This window comes from Agelaius phoeniceus, chromosome 5 (assembly GCF_051311805.1).
Source record: "Agelaius phoeniceus isolate bAgePho1 chromosome 5, bAgePho1.hap1, whole genome shotgun sequence".
NCBI classification, from domain to species: Eukaryota; Metazoa; Chordata; class Aves; order Passeriformes; family Icteridae; genus Agelaius; species Agelaius phoeniceus.
Genome location: NC_135269.1, coordinates 66,935,553 through 66,956,608, shown reverse-complemented (window position 1 = coordinate 66,956,608; position 21,056 = coordinate 66,935,553). Strand labels below are relative to the sequence as shown.

At 46.5% G+C, this 21,056-nt stretch overlaps 1 protein-coding gene across 1 annotated transcript in view; it reads right to left on the bottom strand.

Annotated features, from left to right (window-relative positions):
• Positions 1-20,010, bottom strand: part of CCDC3 (coiled-coil domain containing 3) — a 34,885-nt gene extending 14,875 nt beyond the window's left edge. Inside the window, exons 1-2 of the mRNA XM_054631239.2 lie at positions 19,249-20,010; positions 18,152-18,326 (exon numbers count right to left, since the gene is read on the bottom strand). Of these exons, the coding sequence (XP_054487214.2) occupies positions 18,152-18,326; positions 19,249-19,682 (609 nt within the window). The 5' untranslated portion in view covers positions 19,683-20,010. The remainder of the gene's footprint in view (positions 1-18,151; positions 18,327-19,248) is intronic.
• Positions 20,011-21,056: the final 1,046 nt, after the last annotated feature.

The window sequence follows — 21,056 nt, the reverse complement described above, 5'->3', positions numbered from 1 at the left end:
TCTAGATGTGTTTGGGGTGAGCAAACAGGCAGGGAAAGGGCTCAGAAGGTGTGTGAAGGACCAGCTGTGGATCCCTCACGTTCCCATTAGGAGCTGGTGCACACCATACAGGCATCTGCAGCAGTCTGGCTGTGTTTCCTCCAGGAGGAATCCACTCATTGTGCAGCAAAACCTCTCTGTGAACTGAACCAACAGTTGTCAAGCAAAATCACATGTCTCCTACTCAGCAGATTCATTCCCTCTCAGGATGGAGATTGCACTGATTTGACACGTCTGGCAAGCTAAGACACCTCTTGTTCCCTCAGGTGCTTTGCCTGAGCTCCATGGCTTGGGAAACTTCCAACAGGAGACCTCACAACCATTGCAAAGCCTGCAATGCAACTGCTTTCACATTTGCCTCTCATCCTTCCTGATGGGCCAGCTCCAGGCTCTGGAGGTGTTTCACTGGCCTGGTGGAGGCCCCTCACAACTCATCTGAGGACAGGAGGTGGGGATGGATGTGCAGTGCAGCTCTGGGATTGTGAAATCCAATTATAACTCAGAAAGAGCAGCTAGTGGCTCCCCAGAGCCATCTCCTACCACAGCTCACTAGGTTTCTCTCCCTGAAGTTCCTCTAGAAGGCTCAAGCAAGGAGGCTGGCTGAGCTCTAAATCAACTCACCTATTTCCTGCCACTTGGTTCTCTGCAAATCTTTACTGGTGCTGACATCCATGCTGTCCCAAACTCCTACATTTTCAAGAACAGTTGAACCAACAAGTGCTGGGAGAACACCGAGACTGTGAAGCCACCTTGGCTGTGTTTCAACGTCTTCTGGAAAGATCCTAATGCAACACAGACATTCATGATATGTTTGCACTTGCAGCTAAGTGCTGGCTACACTTGAGCTTGTCTGTAATGAGCTCTCTCCACAATACCACACATGAAATATAGACAGACAGACAGACAGACAGACAGACATATTGGTTTCAGAGTTACATGGGAAGGAAGGCAGATGTCTAGCAGCAAAAAGAACTCAGTAGATACAAGGACATTGCCTCCCAGCTCTGCTCATCACTGTCCATGCCTTAAAGCTAGGTAAAAATTGTTTAGACACTCCAGTTCAGAAATGAGTTGCTGAGACACAACCAAAACAACTCTGAGGCTGGAGCTGGACTGAGTTCCATGGATGTTCAGATCCACTAAAAAATGCCAAGAAATGTGGCTGACCTTTTGGTTTTGGGGCTGAGGAGTGACAGACCAGAGAAGATGTTTGGCTATGGACTCTAGGCTGAGTCCAAATCTTGCTTACATGGCTGGGCAGCAATTGAATATAGCAACAGAAAGGAGAACAAAAGTAATGTGGTAGCAGCTAAAGAAGCTGCAATCTGTCCAACAGCTCATGACAGCATAGTTGAGCCTTTTGGAGTCAGGGGTGTCATTGCTGGGAAGGTGTAAACTCATGTTTTACATTAGTGACTTAAATACTTAAATTTAATGAAGACTGTTGAAAATGCATGTCACATCCTTTGATTGCTGAGGGAATAATTCCCAGGTATTTCAAAGCTTAATTATTCAAAAAACTTTTCAGTCAATTAGAACAAATGCATATGTAACAATAATAAAGAAACAAAAAAAATATAGGGATAATTCAACTTAAACATCAGTTGATCCAATTACTGGGCTCAGCCCCCAAAGTTCAGGTGAAAGCAGATCTCACAAGCAATGTTCCACCTCTACCACTTCTCAAAGTAGACCAATACCCTAAACTAACAAAGCTACTTTCATCCAAAAAATTCTGAATGTGGCTTCATATTTCAAACTCATTTATTACTTTGCTTTCTATGTATAACTCACAGTTTGTGAGAACTATACAAAACCACATAAAAGGGAAGAGGAAAAGGGAGGGGTGCTATAATAAATTCTGCATTCCCTGAGAAGATAGGTAAGTGTCTTCTTGTGCCAACTGCCCTTGGTGTTAAATTGCAGGAAGGGTTTATATGCAGTTATAACCTCATTGATTCTGAGCTGAGTTTTGAATCTTGGGTGGTGACACAGTGGTTACAATTGTGGGTTGCCTGGACTTTAAAAATGTGATTAAATTACAATAAAGTTACAGTAATGGCCATGACAAAGAGCGTCTGTAGCAACCACAAATGAGCACTCCTCAATCTTCACCCTGTGTGTCTGTTATGAGTTTTACCACTGTAGGCATTGCAGCTCACAAGAAACTCTCCCACAGCATCTGTGAAGCTTGCAGAAGCTCAGAGGAAGAGGACACAGCTCTGCTCAGCTCTGACAAATTACAATCAATTCACTGTTACAGATTCTCCATGTCTTCCAGGGCAATGCAGAGTTGTGGGGCACTTTCACTCCTTGTAGCCAGCTGGGTCAAGAGCTTCCTGAAGGCTACCCCAAAAATCTGTGTCTGTGTTTCATCAGGACCAAAAAAACCCAACCCTGTAGCAGCTGTGAGAAGATGCTATTCCATCATCCCTTTCAACAGCTGCTGGACACCTCTGAGCACAGTCTGCACCAGCAGGACCAGTGTTTTGCATCACTGTGTCCCCAGCAGGTCAGCAGTGCTGCAGATCTCCATCTCCTTCCTGCTCCTTTTCAAACTCCACCGTGTCAGCTGAGTTGAATCAGTTTTCTGGATACCTTCCCACTCCCTTAATACTTCAGCAAACAGCACTAAGAGTGTGAAAGGGTTCTTTGAAGGAACCCAGGCCTGACAAGCTCTTCTTGGCTGTCACTCTGTGTCAGAGATATATTTGCCTTTGTTTTCCCCTTGTTTTTAAAGCTGCTCTATAGTGTGTTTTACTGCATTTGATAGGGAACTTTAAAAGACTCCATAGAGCAATGCTTTTTCTCACCCTGACTCCTCAGCTATAGTAGAAACTGGAAAGATGGTGCCTTGGACAGCTTCTGACCCTCCTCTCAAGGCTGCTTCTTATTCACTCCTGTGGTTCAGATTTCTTTGTAAACATGGCTGTACATGATTCCCTATGACCCATAGGGAGGGAAATCCCTAAGAATGGGCTTTGGGGCAGGGACACTGAATTCTCCATTATATGTAGTATAGTCCCAAACCCCACATTTTCTGTCAGCCAAACTAGAAAATAACTTGCTGTCCACTATGAGGCAATGAGGGCAACAAGAATCTGTTCTCTTTAAACCAGATTATATCAGACTTCCTGTATAAAATTGTTGGAAGTCATTCCTTTTGCTCACCAAATTACTTCAGCAGGTGCATATCTTTCCTAGAAAAGAGTTCCAACCTCTTTTTCAGTGATAGAAAATCTATCATGACCCCTGGCAAACTAAAAATTAATGATCTACTTCACTTCAAAAACCCACTGTATTTAGGTTGGGTTATATGGATGCAGATTGCTGCCAGTTTCAAGCTGTAGGTCAAGAAAGAAAAATATTTAAGCAGAATAGTTCTGGTTTGATTTCTGAGTCAGGAAATCCTTGCTGTAATTGCAGTCTGCCAGGTAAGACACACTTCCCCCCGTGCTCTCACCCAGACCACAGCCAGGTGTTTGAGGAGGTTCTGCCTTCCTCTTCAGAGAAACACAGTGGCCCCTAGCAATGGCTAATTGCCACTCTGCTGATTGACAAAGTGCCAAGGAGTGAGCTCTGCTACCTCCATAACCGATAATTACATTTTTGTCAGGCTGCCAAGGTCCTCACACACACCTGCACGCTGCCCACACAGTTGTTACAAAGAGATTTATAAGAATTAATTGTAGCATTCCTATCACGCATCTCCCCGCCTGCTTCCAGCAGCAACACGTAAATCCAGAGATGAGCATGTCTAATTTCCTCTCCTTGCTAACCTCAGAGTAAAGCCAGCTAAGAACATCTTCTGTTTGCATCCTTTGAAGCCTTGAGTCATGTTTTTTCCCTGACATCTTAACTTCATTCTAGGTGAGGAATCACACTTTTTTCTCTTCTTCTTCTATTTTACTCTGCTTATTTGTTCACGCCTTCCTGACTAGTCTAGACAGCCCTACCACTTATGATTTTCCTGAGATGGATGCTTTCCAAACAGTACAGCTCTCCTCCCACAGAACATGGGCCAAGCTTCACAAAACCAAGCCTCTTCCCACGGATCAGCATTTCCCCAGCTAGCAATTGACTTCCAGAACTGAAGAGGTAGGAACTAAAGACTGTGTAACATATTCATTGCCTCCAGGATCCTTCCTGATTCCCAGAGGCATCTACTGTCCATGCAGCATCCCATCAAGCTGCATCCCTCATTTCTACCCCCTCCCTACTTCGTGCTCACCCCTGGAACCTCCCAACCTGCTAAACACTGATGAGCCCCTGTTGCAATGCTTTTCTTACTGGTCTTCATGCTGCCCCTTTTGGGAAAGCAAAAAGCCCCACTGAAATTTTCCTTCTCCCTGATTTGCTCCTAATCTGTTTTGCATTTTATTCTTTCTTTTTATTCCTTTTTTTTTTTTCCATACTATATTCTGTTTTTACATCCTTCTCAGTTTTCACTTTCTCTCACAGGTTGCTGGCACTATTGACATTCATCTGCACTTAATCTTCTTGGGGTTAGGTCTTACACACAAATATTTGCTTTCCCTGTTGGCACTTCCAACAGTCTAGGCAAAACTTTGAAATTTCCCTGTGGCAATAGCAGTGGGAGGTCCCAGACAGCCAGGGAAGGGGCTTTACTCCCTCTTTTCTTGCATTGCAGAGTGTTAGCAGTAACTGATTGCTGTCCAGGATAGGGGAGGAACAACCTTCTCTGAGGCTCAGACATTAAGTTTGGTCTGTAAGTCCAAACTTAATGTCTGAGCCTCAAAAAAAATGTAAGTTTTGAGTCCTGTGAGAGTGTTGAGGATAAAGGTCTACACAACCATGAAGGGAGAAAATAAAGACTTACAACATCTTCCAGCAGAAGAACTGGGAGCATCAGATAATAAAGTAGGAAACAGGTTGAAAGCAATCTAAAAGCTGGCAATCAAATCAAAAAGGCAATAAAATTCTCAAGAGAAGGCTGGACAGCTTTATGGGAGACAAATTGACTGGATGTCACTGAATATATAGACAGAAATAAATATATGGAAGTTGCTTCAGCACAGAGACTTCTTCAGCTTAAAGCATTGGAGAATGGGAAGGCATCAGCTAGAATTCTCTTCCTGTACTCTTCCATGGATACCTGACTTAGGTAACACTTGGCATACTGTGAGCCTTGGGATGGGGACAGGGGAGAATGCTGACAGTCTTTTACTTTACTTCCTCAGAAAACTTTTGGCAAAACTGCTATTTTACACCAGTTCAAGACTTCTGATAACAAAATACCTAGCAAAAGGACTCCTGTACCCCTCTCTGCTGTTGGCCAAAGCCCTTCAGAATGTTGTATACAATGAAATTCAATCTTTGCTCACATTTTAAGATCAATACTGAAGCAGACAAGCTCCTTAACTCCATTCAACTAATACTTACATACATCCAACCAAGAAGCCAATCCAAAGCCAGAATATTTATCATAAAATACATAAAAAAACATGTTCAGAGTCACATTGACAGTGTAGACTTGAAGTTCAAACAGAAAAAGCCCTAAAATCAATGCTGAAGTAATTCAAACAGCCCCATTACACCTCCAATAATGTTGACTGCACTAGAAAGATTATTCCAGTTGTTCCACAAGCTTTAGAGTTAAAGGCTTTCTGTGTTAGAGACAATGTTCCCTTTTGGTAGAGTATTGATAACACATGTGTCCTCTCTTTTTATTTCTTTTCCTAACATCATTTTAATTAATTTTTTTTTATTTCTTTGCACCATTTTCTAAATCAGTTCATGATTGACCACAGCCTTAAAAAAAATGGGGGCAGAGGTTTCAGAATTTCAAAACACAAGGAATTGCTTTAAAGCAATTTAGAAGATTGGATTTAAATCCACAAAACAAAACTCTACATCCTTCATGCACTCAGCAAATTTTATCTGAAAGGCTTTATGAGCTAGAAGATAAAGACTCCAAAAGGCATCATAAGCTCCAGCCAAATTCAAGCCACCTGCTCCACACAGCAGCAGACACAGAAGGAGGACTCCAGACATGCTGCAGTGCTTGATTCAAGCTCTGGACTTTTCCTCATCCACTGAATCTAAGCTGGAACTGCTGTATGCAGAAAAAGAAGCCACTGAGACAGAGCCATAGTCATGGTCAAGGTGCTGTGGGCTAAATGGCCCAGGATCACATCAGTCCCTTTTAGACACAGAAAAGTTCATATGTGGCCAAGGCCAGACCACAGTGTGAGCTCAAATTACCTCTGTTCTTGCAATTAATATATTGTCTTTGCCCCAAAGACCAGCAGAATCTGAAAACAGTTATTTGTAGGGCTAATGTTGTAGTGGGTGCAAGATTAGGAGATCTTTCCACTCACATATTGTGCTGGGCAAGGATTTCCAAATCCCTGTGCTGCTCTAGAGAAGTCAGGAATACTGACTGCAGATGAAACGGCAAGGGAAGGGAAAGGGAAAAGGGAAAGGGAAAGGGAAAGGGAAAGGAAAAGGAAAAGGAAAAGGAAAAGGAAAAGGGGAAAGGAAAAGGGGAAAGGAAAAGGAAAAAGGAAAAAGAAAAGGAAAAGGGAAAGGAGGAAAAGGAGAAGAAAAAGAAAAAGAAAAAGAAAAAGAAAAAGAAAAAGAAAAAGAAAAAGAAAAAGAAAAAGAAAAGAACAAAAATTTTTCCTAGGACCTGGAAAAAAGGATAGTGGATCTGAAAAATACTGAGAGCAAACATTAACACTTCAATAGCCACGTTCCCAGCTCATAGCTGTGGGGTTGAGGCCGCCCCAGGACACTGCCGATGTGTAAGTTAATATTTAAAGATACGTGTGGGCTTAGGAGCAGATTAAAGTACACAATGAGCCCTGGGCAAGCCTGAGATTTCTCCATTTCACAACATAGGAAATGCTGTAAATACCATGGCAAATGCAATTACCAGAGTGTGATAAACACCACTTCATTAGCAGAGACCACAGGAGGCTTCTCCTGTTTCAGAGTTTCTGACAATGAGCAGGACCAGAGGCTGATCCTGAACTCCAGACACAGAACAGGCAGGCAAATGCCTCAGGGATGCCTCCAGTCTGGGATTTTGTTTTTAGCCCATCTCTGGCCTGATGCTTTGATGGAAGGGCTCTGCTCCTTCATATCCTCGACATCTGTGATGTGTTTTTTTAGCAATGACTGTCTGTAAGGACAGGATGTGTTCCAGCAGCTCCAGAATGCCACTGATTTGGAAGCACCACAACATTTTGAATCAGTAGTTCAGCTGCTTTCAGACCCTATATTTCAGTTAAATATAGGAGGATTTTGTCACTGGATGTGGTTTCAAGCCACTTGTATTATGGCAGGCAAGATTTGAGAACTAAGTATTATTTCCAGGACACATCTAATCAATGATTCCACACCTTTGGGAAAAGAATCAAGAATCACATTTGCTCCTCTGCCCTTTGAAACCAAGATTTAAGAAAACACAGGCTCAATTAGGGTTTCAAGGGACAGATAGTGAAGTGCTCACTCAATTCAAACAAAATATGCCTGAGCCTGAAATGTATAAAAGGAAAATCATTGATGGTAGTAACAGCTCTTCAGTAGACCCTTTTTAAAAGTGTTTGTTTCCAATCCTCAGTGGCGTCTCACAACACCAGGACTCATGTCCAGCATGGCACAGAGGACTTGGAAGTGATTTTTAGAAAAATTCACCTCCAGGTTATCTTCTTAAATCCAGCTGATGGAGGTGGGCTTTGGATGGTACCTGGTACCTCCTGGAGCTGCTCAGCCACAGAGTGGGGGACATAAACCCTCTCCAGAGAGAGCAGCACCAACAACAGGACAGGACAGGGGGCTCTGAAAGCCTGTACAGCCCCTCCCAGAGCCGTGTCATGAGCTGTGCAATGGCTCTTCCTCCAGAGGCAGGCAGCCAGAGAATGTCTTCCTCTGACCCACTTCAATCTCCCAGCTAGACTCAAGTTTTGTAAGTAATTGAGATTTTACATCAGTGGGACACACATTTCGGTGGGTTATTTCTTCATTTCCTATTCCCATGAGTTATTTTAATTTTCTCTCATTTACAATGTTATTTTTAGTTTGTCTCTACTCACAGAAAAATCTCCAGCAGAGGTACTTACAGACCAAGTAAGGTTCTTCCCCACAGATAAGCCATGTACACACAGAGTCTCACTTAAGACAACTTTTATAGACCATGAATAAACTCTCTCCCAGCCAACCCAGACCTCAGAACTCTTTTAAAATGTGAGCAGGCATGTGGCAGAGGTGCCCTATGGTTACTGTGACTAAGCCCCCTCCTCGTTATCTCGCATCTCCCACACCCAAGGATGTTGCTTTAAAGGTGGAAAAACAGCTTCCTCATTCTGCAACAAAATAGAGAATTTTGAGTGCATGTGGCTGCTGTGTTTTTGCTTCAAAGGCTCTGAAATGGGAGTTCCATCTTTCCCCATGTAAAGGAAATTAGGACTTAAAGCATCTGAATTTCTATTCCTATCCCAGAGCCATTGTCAGTACAAGCTGTTCTTCCACTTTGACTTTCCTTCCTTTCTCTCCCAGCCACCATCCAGTTAAGCATTTAAGTAATTTTCCACAATAAAAAAATCTAATAAACAATACCCAGAAGAACATATTTGTGTTTGTACCCCGTTTAAAGGCTCTGGAAATACAAAAAGAAAGCCAAACAAACAATTGTGCTCTGAAATGGGTGTACAGCAATGACAAATGAAAGCAATAAACTCATTGCATTTTGAGGAAAGGAAGAGGATACAAGACACCATCCACCTGAAGAAGGAAGCCAGACTTCATCCCACCAACATGCTCTATTTGAATAAACAGCTAAACCCCAGCTGCTCATGCTAAACCCACCTGAAGGAAACTCCCTACTCAAAATGCAGAACTACCTGTGCAAGAAGGCTGGAAACCATGGGAGGGGAAGGACACAGGATTTTGACAAATAAGTTTACAGGTAAAAAAAAATAATTCAGACAGTTGTTTCTAATCCCAAAGGTCATGAATCTGGGAGCAAAAATAATTGTCTCCACTGGACTGGGATACAGAGCCCAACACACCTGCCTTTCTTTTTTACCTCTGCAGAATGGAAATAGCTCTCCTGCTGCCCCTGCATAGTGAAGGAGATGGGTCAGTTTGAGGATAACAGTGTGTAAATACCAGCTTGCATTTTAGTCCCACATCTTGTCTCAATATAAAACACTGCACCAACATTCTCCCTTGCAGTTGCTACTGGTTCCTTACTGACCTAGGAAATGCAAAAATACTGCAGAAAAAAGTCCATTAAGTGCTTTCAGATCTCAGGAAATATTTGTTTCCTTGCTTGCTCTTAAGTTTTTTGGGCAGAAATTCAGACCTGGCTTTTCAGCCATATTATTTTCCTTTTGTATTTTACAGTGTCATGGAAACTTGCCTCTCCCTCAGTGTGTTTTTCCCTGCTGTCATTCCTTTTACTGATGACTCGACTAACAGTTGCAGCAGCCTTGTTCCAAAAAAAGTTGACAGACTGGGGCAGCAAGAGGAGGGAGTCACAGCATCAGCTGCTGGAGGCACCTGCAATGATTTTCTCAGCAACCAGCTGTAGTTGGTCCACCAAAACCATATGTTCCCAGTCCCCCAAAACCAGGCACTTTGGTTTGTCACTTCACATTAGCTGCTGCAAGGGGCTGAGTGCTGCCAGGGCCAGCAGCCAAGCCAAGCCTGGCACCACATGGCTGCTCCTGGCTGAGCACAACAGGGCAAGGACACTTCTCCAGGGGAATTTGGAAAGGTTCTTGGCTGGTGGAGGCAGGATTTAAAAGGCTCTGTCTGCAGCTTCCATTAGGGACTCGAACTCCTGCTGCCTCAGAGCCAGCTTGGCTTGTCATTTGTGAAAATAAACATCAAAATGCATGGGCTGGGAGAAAATATGTCCCAGATTAAAAGATCTCATCCCCCTTCAAGCCACAATGGCTGATCTGGTTACAGGCAGCATCACAGATGTCCTGTCTGCCAGCTGGACTTTGGTGGCCGTTGATTTTAATAAATGTTTTGCTCCATCTTCTTCTGTATCCATCTCACTCAGGTGGGTCAGGAGAGAGAGAAAAATTCAAAGAAAATACTCTCCCTAGGTTCAAGGTCAACAGCAACTAAACCAAGGTCTGCCCACAGCGCCTTTAGGAGCATCATGTTCATCAAGGAGAGATCCTGGTCCAGGACTGCTGATCTACATGAATCATCCTTTCCACCTGCTGACCAACACAAAGTATCAATTTGCACACAAAAACCACCCAACTCATCTACAGACTCACAGATTTACAGAAGGCCGTGGTGGCTCCCATAACTGGGTTGAACATCACAAATTATGGGCACCTCCCACATTAATTTTGGCAGATCTTGTTCCAGAAAACTTGCCTGAGACTCATTCTGAATGTATTCCCCAAGAGCTGGCTCAAAACAAGCTCTAGGAAAATCCAAGCAGGTGAAGAGCCATGTGCAGCCAGCTCTGATGTTTGCTTCCCCCTCCTGCTCCCAGCCCAGCCTAAGCACTGGAATAGCCCCAGTGTGTTACTGTGAGCAGGATCCCGGACTCATCTGAGCATCTTTCAGTGGCTCCCAGGCAAAGTCAGAACCTCCACCCTCTGAGACTGAAATGTCATGGGACAAGCATGACTTGTAAGCATGACTGGATCCAAAAGAACCCATGATCTGCTTCTTTGGACTGCACATTCTGTTTTGCCTTGGGTTAGTAAAATGATACATCCACCTTAAGAACATTAGCCTCAACTCTTCTCCTTGGAGAACATCCCAGGTATCTGGGGAGCACCTTGAGCACACAAACCTCTGTTGAGGAAGGGGATTTGGCTGTGGACACAAGCTCTTTCAAGCATCCTGCACTACTCAATTTCACAGCCCAGATCCACACCAACCCTTTCCCTGCACCTCTCCCTTCATCTTTCACAGTGGTGGGATGTTCCTTCTCACTTTCCCACTCTGGGGAGGCCATGAACAGGAGGGCAGAAAAGCAGAGGTATCACTCACACCCAGGGAAGGAGACAGCAGACTGAAATCAGCCTCCTCATGTGTTCTGGTTGCCACTTTTCCCATGACAGTGTCATCTCCAGAGGGGATGGATGAGAGGTCCTCTGCTCACTACAGTGCTGCCATTCCCAGCCCATCTTCACGTGTGGATGCTCAGGGTGGGATTCAACCTTCCCACTGCCCCCCCGAGGGAGGTGTCACCCCCCTCAGCCACTTCTGTGTTAGCATAGAGGGAACATGGGCAGCCCAATCAAAATCCCAACTCTCCTCCCCACACAGTGCCTTGGCCCTTGGCTAAGAGGCTTCCAAAGGTCAGGGCCTCCCAAAAAACTTTTCATCCAGCTAAGAAAGCACTGCTGGGCTTGAAAAGCCATGTCTGGGCTGGAAAGTCCAAGGCTATGGCATCCTGCAGACAGCCTTGGATCTGAAACAGAGGAGGGACAACAGGGTCCCTTCAGCCCCACCTTTGTGTCTCTCAACATGCAGAGCTCAGCCTACAAATGCCAACTGCCCCCATGGCCACCAGCCAGGCAGAGAACCTCAAAAGTGTCCTGGGGCTGGGGTCAGATGCCTGTTCACCACCAAGCTCAAGTACAGCAGCAGATAGCCTTGTGCCATGAAATATGGAATGAATTAGAGCATTTGGCAGAGCTTCATTAAAGTGTGACTCTGGATAATTAAAAGAGGCCTGGAGCCATGTGGGTCTCCCTTCCCTGCCAGTTCCTGGAAGGATTGTTCTTCACCCTTCGAGGAGGCAGCAGCACATACACACACACACATATCCCTGGTTGTCTTGGTATTTCCTTGCTTGGTGAGCTGGAAACTGGATATTTTTAAGGATATTATGTACTTGGATGTGCCTGAGACACAGCAAGAGAGAGCTGTGCTCTGGAGCAATCTGCAATGCCTGATAGGCAGCAATGGTCCAGACACGTTCACCAAGAGCTGTGCCACTCTTTGGGGCCCCCCTGTTGGTACCAGGAGGGGGCTAAGGGGAGTCTCACCTCAGCACCTCCCTGCAGCAGGGCTGCCATGGGGGACAAGAGCTCAGATGGGTGGGAAAAGGCTCGATTTTCAATCCCAAATTCTGACTGTTCATAAATGATACCGAATCCAAGGCTCCCATGTTACATCAGGTCATCCCTCCTGCATTGTGTATGAAAACCAGCCAACCTATCCCCACAGAAATAATGTGCTTCTAAGAAACAACTGAAAACCAGAGATACTGCCCATTTTTCTCCTGGGAAGCACTGCTCAGAACACCTTCTGGGTGCTATAAATATTATAAAGACCATATGCAATGGAAACATCCTGTGGATAAGGCTATTGTGTATTCCTTTGTGCTCTTTTACTCCACATTTTATCAGCCTGTGTGCATGTGGAAAGATAGAAAACTGATAGGGATATGCCAGTCAGAGCCCTAAGAGTCCCCTACAACAGCCTGGGTGTGAAGATTTGGGAAAGAATCAATTCCATTTTTGTGCCAAAAGACTCCTGGGGATGCTACCCAAATGTATCAATTGTCTCGTGGTCTTCCCTTGCCCCAGACACTTGTCAGCAGTTCTCCATTTCATCTGATATTGCTTAAATGTACTCAAATTAAACACAGATCATAGGGAGGGGGTTCACCCTGGGTGGGTTTCTGGGAGGAAAACAAAAGCTCTGTAAATCACTATGAAAACAACCCAGAAGTGATGGCACTTTCTATCATGCTGTTAGGCTCATGGAGAAACAGCTCCTCTAACCAATGGCAGGGCAAGAAACCACATGTAAAAGAAGATTTTCAAACCTCTAGATATTGGACCTCACTTCAATTCTATTTTGAGGTCTTTTTGTACTGCCCTTGCCACGTAGCACTGGTTTTAACTGAGGTTATTTTGTATTTCCCTAGTGCCTTAAGACCACAGAAGGGAGAATGTCTAATGCAGCTCATGCCACAAGCAAACACAAAAACTCGGTACATGGGAATTAAAGAGAACTGTCTCCACCAAGCCTGGATGCTACCTGCTCTTTTTCAGACTGCTTCTTCTCCTAAAACAGCTGGCTCTGGACTCCATGAGCAGCATTTTCCAGTCTTGACATCCATCTCCCAGCACTCAGAGCAGAGAGGGAACTCTGCAAGAGCAGAAGCTCTTAACTTTATTAAGAGAAAAAAATATTACTTTTTCATTTTAATTTTGTGAATAACATGGACAACACAGTTATCAGCTTCTTTTTCCTAGTGGCCAGGATTTGCAAGATTCACAGAGCAGACTCACTTCTGGCATCAGCAATGTCCATCTCAGCCACCACAAGACCTCTGGCCCATGGATCCATGGCAGCTCAGGCTCCCTCTGGACATGGCACTATTTAATCACTTCCAAAATTAGGGTAGTCTGAAACATTGTGGGGACTTCCCCAACTTTCCCTCTTTCTTCCCCCTCTCTGGGGGCATGTTGTCAGGGAGATGGATCAAAACAAGTCCCCATAGCAAACATCACATGAACAAGCCCTTCTCTGTCTGGTAGGCAAGGAGCTCTAGTACAAGTGGCTATTTCTCTGTGGCTTGTGTCCTCGTGGTGCTGTGAAGTGTCACTGATTGAGACCCTCTGCCATTCACCTGGTTGAGAGCATCAGGGAAAAGACAGGCTGGACCAGCAGATGGGCTCAGGGATTCACCCAGCCCAGTGGCTCCCAGTCCATGCACACAGCAGTTGCTGAAATACAGATAATTCTAAAACTATTTCCTCTACTTCCACAGAGGGAGAATGTAATTTAATTTTTGCTTTGCACAGTAATGGCAAGGCCATTTATGCAGTTACATTGCTTTTCTTATCTAGTTCCCTTTTCAGCTGCTCCAAAGTCTTCCAGGTGTCCCAGTCAGGTCATTAGTCTGTTACAGCAGCCATGGTGCCACCAGAGAAGAAGATCCAAACCCAAAGATGCTAAACAGATGCTGGGCTAACCCACTAATTACCTTGCTTTTTATTTGGGACACTGGCTACTCCCATAAAAGCTCTATGATTAGAGATCATACTCCAGATAAAGCTCTGGAGGTCTCTCAGAAGGCAAGTCCATTCATCTAAATCAATTGAGGTAACTGTGTGGTTGTGGCTCTGCTTGCTGCTTGAGTCAATGTAGGGAGAGAGGCTTAATAAAAGGTGTGATCTCCCCCTGCAATCTCTGAGCTTAATTGAAGTTATTGGACTCCTTAATTTCATGGACTTTATCTCAGTGCTGTCACTGTTGCTCACAACTGGGCTGACAGCTTGACATCAATCCCTTGTTGTGGGGTCATTTTGCAGCTCTCCTGCACACATAAAGGGGGAGGCCAAAAGAACACATCTCCTTACCAACCTGTAGACAAAACCAGTTCAAGCCCCTCTGAATAATAACTACAAGTGCTGCTAGAGATTTCTACTGTCCTTATTGACACCAGACCTCAAGTCACTTCTCCTGAAATCCCTTGTGTGCAGACAAAGCAACAAGGTCCTCTCTGTGAGATCACACAACCCTGCAGAAGGCCAGAAGGAGAAATTACAGCTCCTAGATTTGCACTAAAATGGTGAAACTCTGCAGGGGGGGCTAGATTTCAAATCTCAATGTAAGGCATCATCCCTTGGCTTTAGAAACAACTTTGTGGAAACCACTGCAACAACGAGCTGGAGTAAAGCAAGAGATCTGCAAACATCACCAAGGGGCTGAGACAAAAAGTCAAGATGAAGCCACATGAGTATTTGCCTCTGCAAACGTGGAGGCCAAAATGCAAGTGCCTAAAGAAACAATGGCAGGAGCAATCATTGCACTCTGAAATGGCCAGAACAAGAGCCTGAGTGAATTTATGAGATTGTAGGGTTATTGGAAAACTATGGAAAGCAGCATTTGGCTCTTAGCCCAGACTGCAAGGGGCTTAAAAATGCAGCTGGAATTAGCTTACAGCAAAAGCAGCAGGCCCAGGATGAGGAAAGTATTATACTCAGTGAGATGTGCCTTGGGTCTGACCTCTTTTCATCACACGCCATGGGGCCTTTCTGAAAACTAAAAGCATTTTACCATGATGGAAAAGGCAGGTGGCACATCCCAGTGCATCAAAAAGTTCTGCACATCTCTTTGCTCTCTTTTGCATCATCAGACACATTTGCTGGAAGGAGGAGAAGGAGCTATCAGTGTTTTCCTCATTTTACCCCTTGGGCAGCTCAGATAAGGCTGCCTGCATGCAAGGAGCCAAGCAGGAGGACAACATGTCAGTGGTCACTTTGGGGTCACCTGCTCCATGGCCAGCTCAAGTACACCCTGCAGAAGGGACCCCTTGCTTGGAGTGGGATTACATGAGGCAAAGACACTCATCCATCATGGGATTTTCTCACATTCTGGCTGAGCATCCCAGAGCTGCAAACACAAATTATCCATTGCATCTGCACGTGCTTCTAGCACCAAAGTCTCTCTTGAAGTGTCCACCCCAGAAATATATCAAGAGCAGGATTCCAAAAGACTTTCAGACTGTGGGATTTGTCTGTAAACAGAAAATTTCATCATTCCTTTATTCCAAACCTCCTCTGGCCTGCTGCTTTTTAAGTTGTCCCTGCATGCAGCTGTTCCAACACCTGGAGGCAGGACCTTACCTATGAACTCCTGGGATGAGACTCTCATCTCAGCTGCTTTCTGATCAGAATGTCTCAACATTTCCACCTCTCCTCTCTGACTGCACAAAACATCCATGATGTATTTTAAGTAACAATTTATGTCAGTACACAGCAGCTAGTGAGACCCCTGACTCCTCACTACAGAATGAGCCTCATCAAACAACCTCCTCTCTATCCAAGCTCTTCCTGACTTGACACCATCACAGAACCCTCCCTTTGGATGTACCCAGGCTTCCAAAGAGGTTATTTTCCAAAACCTTCAGGAGTAATGCTCTATGTTCACTGCCTGTGCCATGAAGCTGGCACACAGCACAGATTTCAGCTTTGGAGCCAGCATGGGGCAGCTCGGCCGAGCACATTCAGAAACAGAAATTGTTCACACTGTGACAGGATGTGAGCAGACACAGTGACAATTGGGAAATCCACCACAACAGGTAAAAAGGCAGAGAGAGGAGGGAGCCATAAAGAGAGCTGTACCTGGGAAGAGCTGAGGAACAAATTCCTAATATTGCAGCAGGCAGAAATGTCATCCCTTTCCCAGGCTGGGGCACGCAGGCGCCGGGAGCTGGCGCTCGGCTGGGCAAACACAGATGCAGGAGCTGAATGGGAGCACAGTCAGCCCCATCTATTTTTAACTGGTGCAGAGGAAGCTTTTACTTTTCATTATGAGGGCTGGACAAAGTGTCCATCAGTTGTGCCGAATCTGTTCACTGGGTGGGTGGGGGTTGAAGTGTGTAAAGCCCCCGGCCCCGGCAGTGGGAGCAGCAGCCCTAATCCCCCCCAGTCTGCTCACAGCTGCACGGGTCAAAGAGTGCAACAGCTGAAATGCACTTCTGATACATATGCTGAGGGTTGCCCCAGCTCACCCTGGGGGTTTCTGCCTGGTCATTTCCATTAAGGTTGACTGGTGAGATTCACTGCTGGCATAAACGAGCGCCAGCCCATCAAGATCCCCCACGTTTAGCTCAGCATGACGAAATAAACAGTGCACAGGCATCACCAGCAGACACTGGCAGTTGGATCTGGTGGCCTCCCAATGCCACTTTGCTCCCCTGGACAAAAATCTGTGGATTTGGCAGCAGCAGCCCCTTTACTTGCCAAGTATGTTGCTTGTGTCACTGGGGAGCAGGGGGTGGGAGGGAGAAGGCAGGGCTGGGACCAGGGCTTTCCACCTCCCCCTTCTTGCCTGGACGGGGTTACAGCTCTGCAATTTAATTGTAGGATAACTAATTTCCTCTTAAATATCAGTTTATGCTGCTGTCCCATATATTTGAACAGCACCATTCTACAGTCTCCCCTCAAAAATATCAGCAGCAAGAAAACACTTGCTCATGGGGCATCCCAAGGAGAAGAGCTGTGTCACTGGCCAGATGGCCACACAGCAGCTCAAACTTTGTATGCTGGCATTTGGCCAGGTGGTGAAAGGAAAAGGCTCAGCCAGCTACTGAGTTCCCTCCATCCATCTCCCAAACAAGCCACTCACACATCTGCTGTCATACATAAACATCATGCCTTGGGTAAATCCACAGAAGACACAAGCAATGACACCTGTCCTGTCCATCCTGACCTAGAGAGGTGCTTAAAATGTTCTCAGATACCAGGGGAAGCCACCAGCCTCACAAAACAAAGTTTAGCACTAAACCAGCTCTCCAAGTTCCACCTTCTCAAAAGTACACGCACTTCCAGAACGTGCACACACATGACAGCATGTTGCTCCTCTCTGCCAAATAAGCATTTGTTAAAATCCTGCATTTGTTACACACACTACAATCCCATAAAGGGGCTCAGAAGCCACCAAGAGTGGGCATCTTTGGATGTTCTTAAGGGAGGATCACCTAGAGGGTGAACTGCTTTCTGTGGCCTTCCTTGAAAGGAGAAAGAGACATTTCATCTGTCTTGTTCAGAAGTAAGCGCTGGCATCCCTCAGAGGAACCCTGCCCTCATCACTCACATGAAATGTGCCCTTAAGAGTCCTTTTTTTCCCCAGCTGCTACAAAGGCAGCTCAGGGTGATTAGTTTAGTAGATGTTTATGCTGTTATGTGGAGTTAGGCAAGAATAATCCCTTACAGTCTGTCATGGTCTAGGCACTGCTCTCACTACATGAGATGAACAGAGAAGTTCAAAAGCAAAGATCGGCTCCTGAGCATTTCAGCTGAAATTAAAAAAAGAGGTCTAGAGATAGCAAACCCTGAAATTATCTGGGTGGGGGAGGACAAGATCACAAGTAATACTATTTTTAACCTATTGTTCATGAACAAGTTGATACCAAGCTTTGCTCAGGTCCATGAGAAGCTGAAGAAGTTAACACAGAGGTCAGCTTTGAAAAAAGTTTAATATTTCCTCACCAGTGTGTTACTTTGCTAGTGGTACTACCCAAGGAACAGGAAAATCAGGGACCTGCTGCTCTGCATTCATGTACACATGTTCACAAAGGACATGGGAATGCCTGTGCCCACTTTGAAAACAAGCACTGGAAAGCAAACAAATCCCTTACCCGGCTGTCCTCTTGAATCTCCCAGTCACTGGAGAAGCTCAGCACGTGCTGTGCCTGTGAGCAGTTGGAAAACTGGAAAAGGCTGGCAAACATTCTTCTGTTCTCCTGGGTGTCGGGGAAAATCGCCTCCTGGAAGTTGACTCCATGTGGCAGGAGGATGTAGTTCTCATCCATTCTGGAACACAGATTGCAGGGGCAGCCCACTGTGAGAATGAACAGCACTCTCTCTCCTGCAGAAGTCACCTGTCATACTTCAGCCTGGCTCGACAAAAAGTCACACAGACTTTTAGCCTGCAAGTAGCTCTCAGCTCTCCTGGCACCAAAATGACAATTTCCAACACAAGGACCGGATCAGGCAGCAGCAGTAAGGACCAAACTGCTCCTTCCACCCTGCAGACACCATGAAGGAGGCAAATCTGTATTTTGGGCCACAGTTTCTAGTGAATTTGCATCACTTTGCCCTTGAGCCCAGAGTTTAAGTACTCCTTCAAGCAGTCAATAAATAACTTGTGTCAATAAAATGTGTTTAAAGATGTTGGTGCAGACTAAGTCCTAGACAGCATCAAAATGAGTTTTGTCATGCAGTCTAAGAATACACCAAGTATTTAAAAACAAGCCACTGAGTAGTATTTCGCAAATGCTCTCGAATTGAAAGGTCACAGAGATGGCTCTGTTCCCACATTGTGGTTTATTTTCTTATTCTTTCGATGAGCCCAAAGTCAGGGTCTGGCTGGGACTCGGGAGAGTCGATGGAAAGCTATCGGGTGAGTATTCGGGGATGGGTTTTAAACTCCCACGACAAACTTCGGCAAACGCTCTGGCCTCTCTCCAGCTCCGTGACCGTCCCGCCGTAAAAACAAAAGCACCAGCACCCACGAGCTACTCAACAGCAGCTCCCTGTGCGATAATGCTGGAACACTACGGGAGTTTGCTGTTCCGGGCTTTTCTTTCCCTATGAAACTGAGGGTGGAAGCGCAGAAGAGAAGGCGGTGCGCGGAGAGCGGCCGCGGGACGGAGCGAACCCTGCGGGCAGGGGCGGGCGCGCATCCCCCGGCACATCCCAACCCCTGCCCGGACCCCCCCAGCCCGGCACTCACCGGAGAAAGAAGAAATAAGCGTAGCCCTGCATGACGGTGTGCGAGTGGCAGGAGAAGTAGCCGAGGCCGGTGAGGTTGAGGCGGGAGCCGGCGGGCACCTCCAGCATGCTGCCCCACGCCTGGTCGCACAGCAGCTCGATCTCGGCCGAGTAGAAGAGGTCGCCCGCTCCGTGCTGGGGGCCGCCGGGGGGGCCCCTCTGCCAGGGCAGGTAGTTGTAGGCGCCGTAGGGGTCGGGGTGCAGCGCCAGCACCCGCGCGTACACGATGATCGCGGCCAGCTCGGCCCGGCAGCCCTCGCTGAGCGGCCGCCACTCGGCCGGGAGCTGGCAGCCACCCCCGGCACCCGCCCGGGCCCCCAGCACCAGCACCAGCCCCAGCACCAGCACCGGCACCGGAACCGGCACCGGCAGCGACGCCGGCACCGGCACCGGCATCGCGGGCGGCTCCGGGCCGGGCTCAGCGGGGCTGGAGCGGGGCACGCACGGCCCGGAGGCTGCGGGGGACCGGGGCTGGGCAGGAGCGCAGGGAGGCGGCGAGGAGGAGATGAGGAGGAGATGAGGAGGGGTGGAGGGTGCCAGGGGCAGAGCACAGAGGGCTGAGAGCCGGGCAGACAGGAACGAGAAGGGGCGAGGGGCAGGAGGTGTGCGGGGGCAGAGATGCGAGGAGCAGAGATGCGAAGGGGAGGGATGGGAAAAGGCAGAGATGCGAAGGGGGCAGAGAGGCAAAGGGGAGGGCTGTAAGCGAGAGAGGTGCAAAGGGGGAGGTGGAAAGGGAGGGCTACAAAGGGGAGGGATGCAAAGGCAGAGTTGCAAAGAGGAGGAATGCGAAGGGAAGAGGTGAACAGGACGGAGGCTGCAAAGAGGGAAGATGTAGAAGAGCAGAGATGGGAAAAGCAGGCACACTCCGGGCTGAGCACTTGGTGGTACCCAGGGCTTTGAAAGGTGAAGGTGTGCCTCGTAGGGTTTTGGAAGTGCAAGGATCCCAGTGGAGCAGAGGGCTGTGCACAGCTCCCCTAGGAGAGAAAATCCTGGGAAACTTTAGATGTGTTTGTGTAGAAACTTGTAACTCTAGTCATCCACTTCTCCCACTTGAAATGAGGCTGGAGAAAAACTCACAAGTGTAGGAGAGCAGCCTGCAATAATTTTCCAAAATACACCTGGTGAGCAAAGTAAAAGTAAAAAGCCAGGTCTCAATATATTTTGACTTCCCGCTGCTTCATCCTAGAAGAGTCTGATGCAGCTTTTTGGCAGATAACTCGAAGACTGACCCTCTCCCCACATACAAACTGCTGTGGAGCTTCTCCCAAGGATCCCTGGGGGCCTTGCACCACTCACAGCCTCCAACAGCCTCTTTCTATTTCAGTATTCTCCTTTTCCCACATCTGCTCCCACTTGGAATAATAGTCAGGAATGGGCATGGGACACTTAAAATCTTCTGGAGGTTTTTTTTTTGTATGAATTTCATGGAGACACAGTCACAGCTAAATCTCTCCCTGGCTGTCAAGGTTACTCAAAGTCTGGCAGCATGTCCTGCCTGGTTCCTTTAATCTCACCCTCCATCTATCTCCATCTACCTCTCCAGTCCTCCACGAGGACTTGGAGCTCCTGGAAGCAGAAGGTGCCTCTTTGTTCCATGTTCATGCTGCTCCTGGTATAGGAGGGTCCTTGTGCAGGACTGGGGTTCAAAATAATGTGCAAAATAATTAATCATCAGTTAAATAATGCTGAGTCAACTTCATAGCAGTGAGACAAAACAGCTTCAGTGACAACAGTCTTCCTCTGGAATAGTTTCATCACTCTCATCTGTGT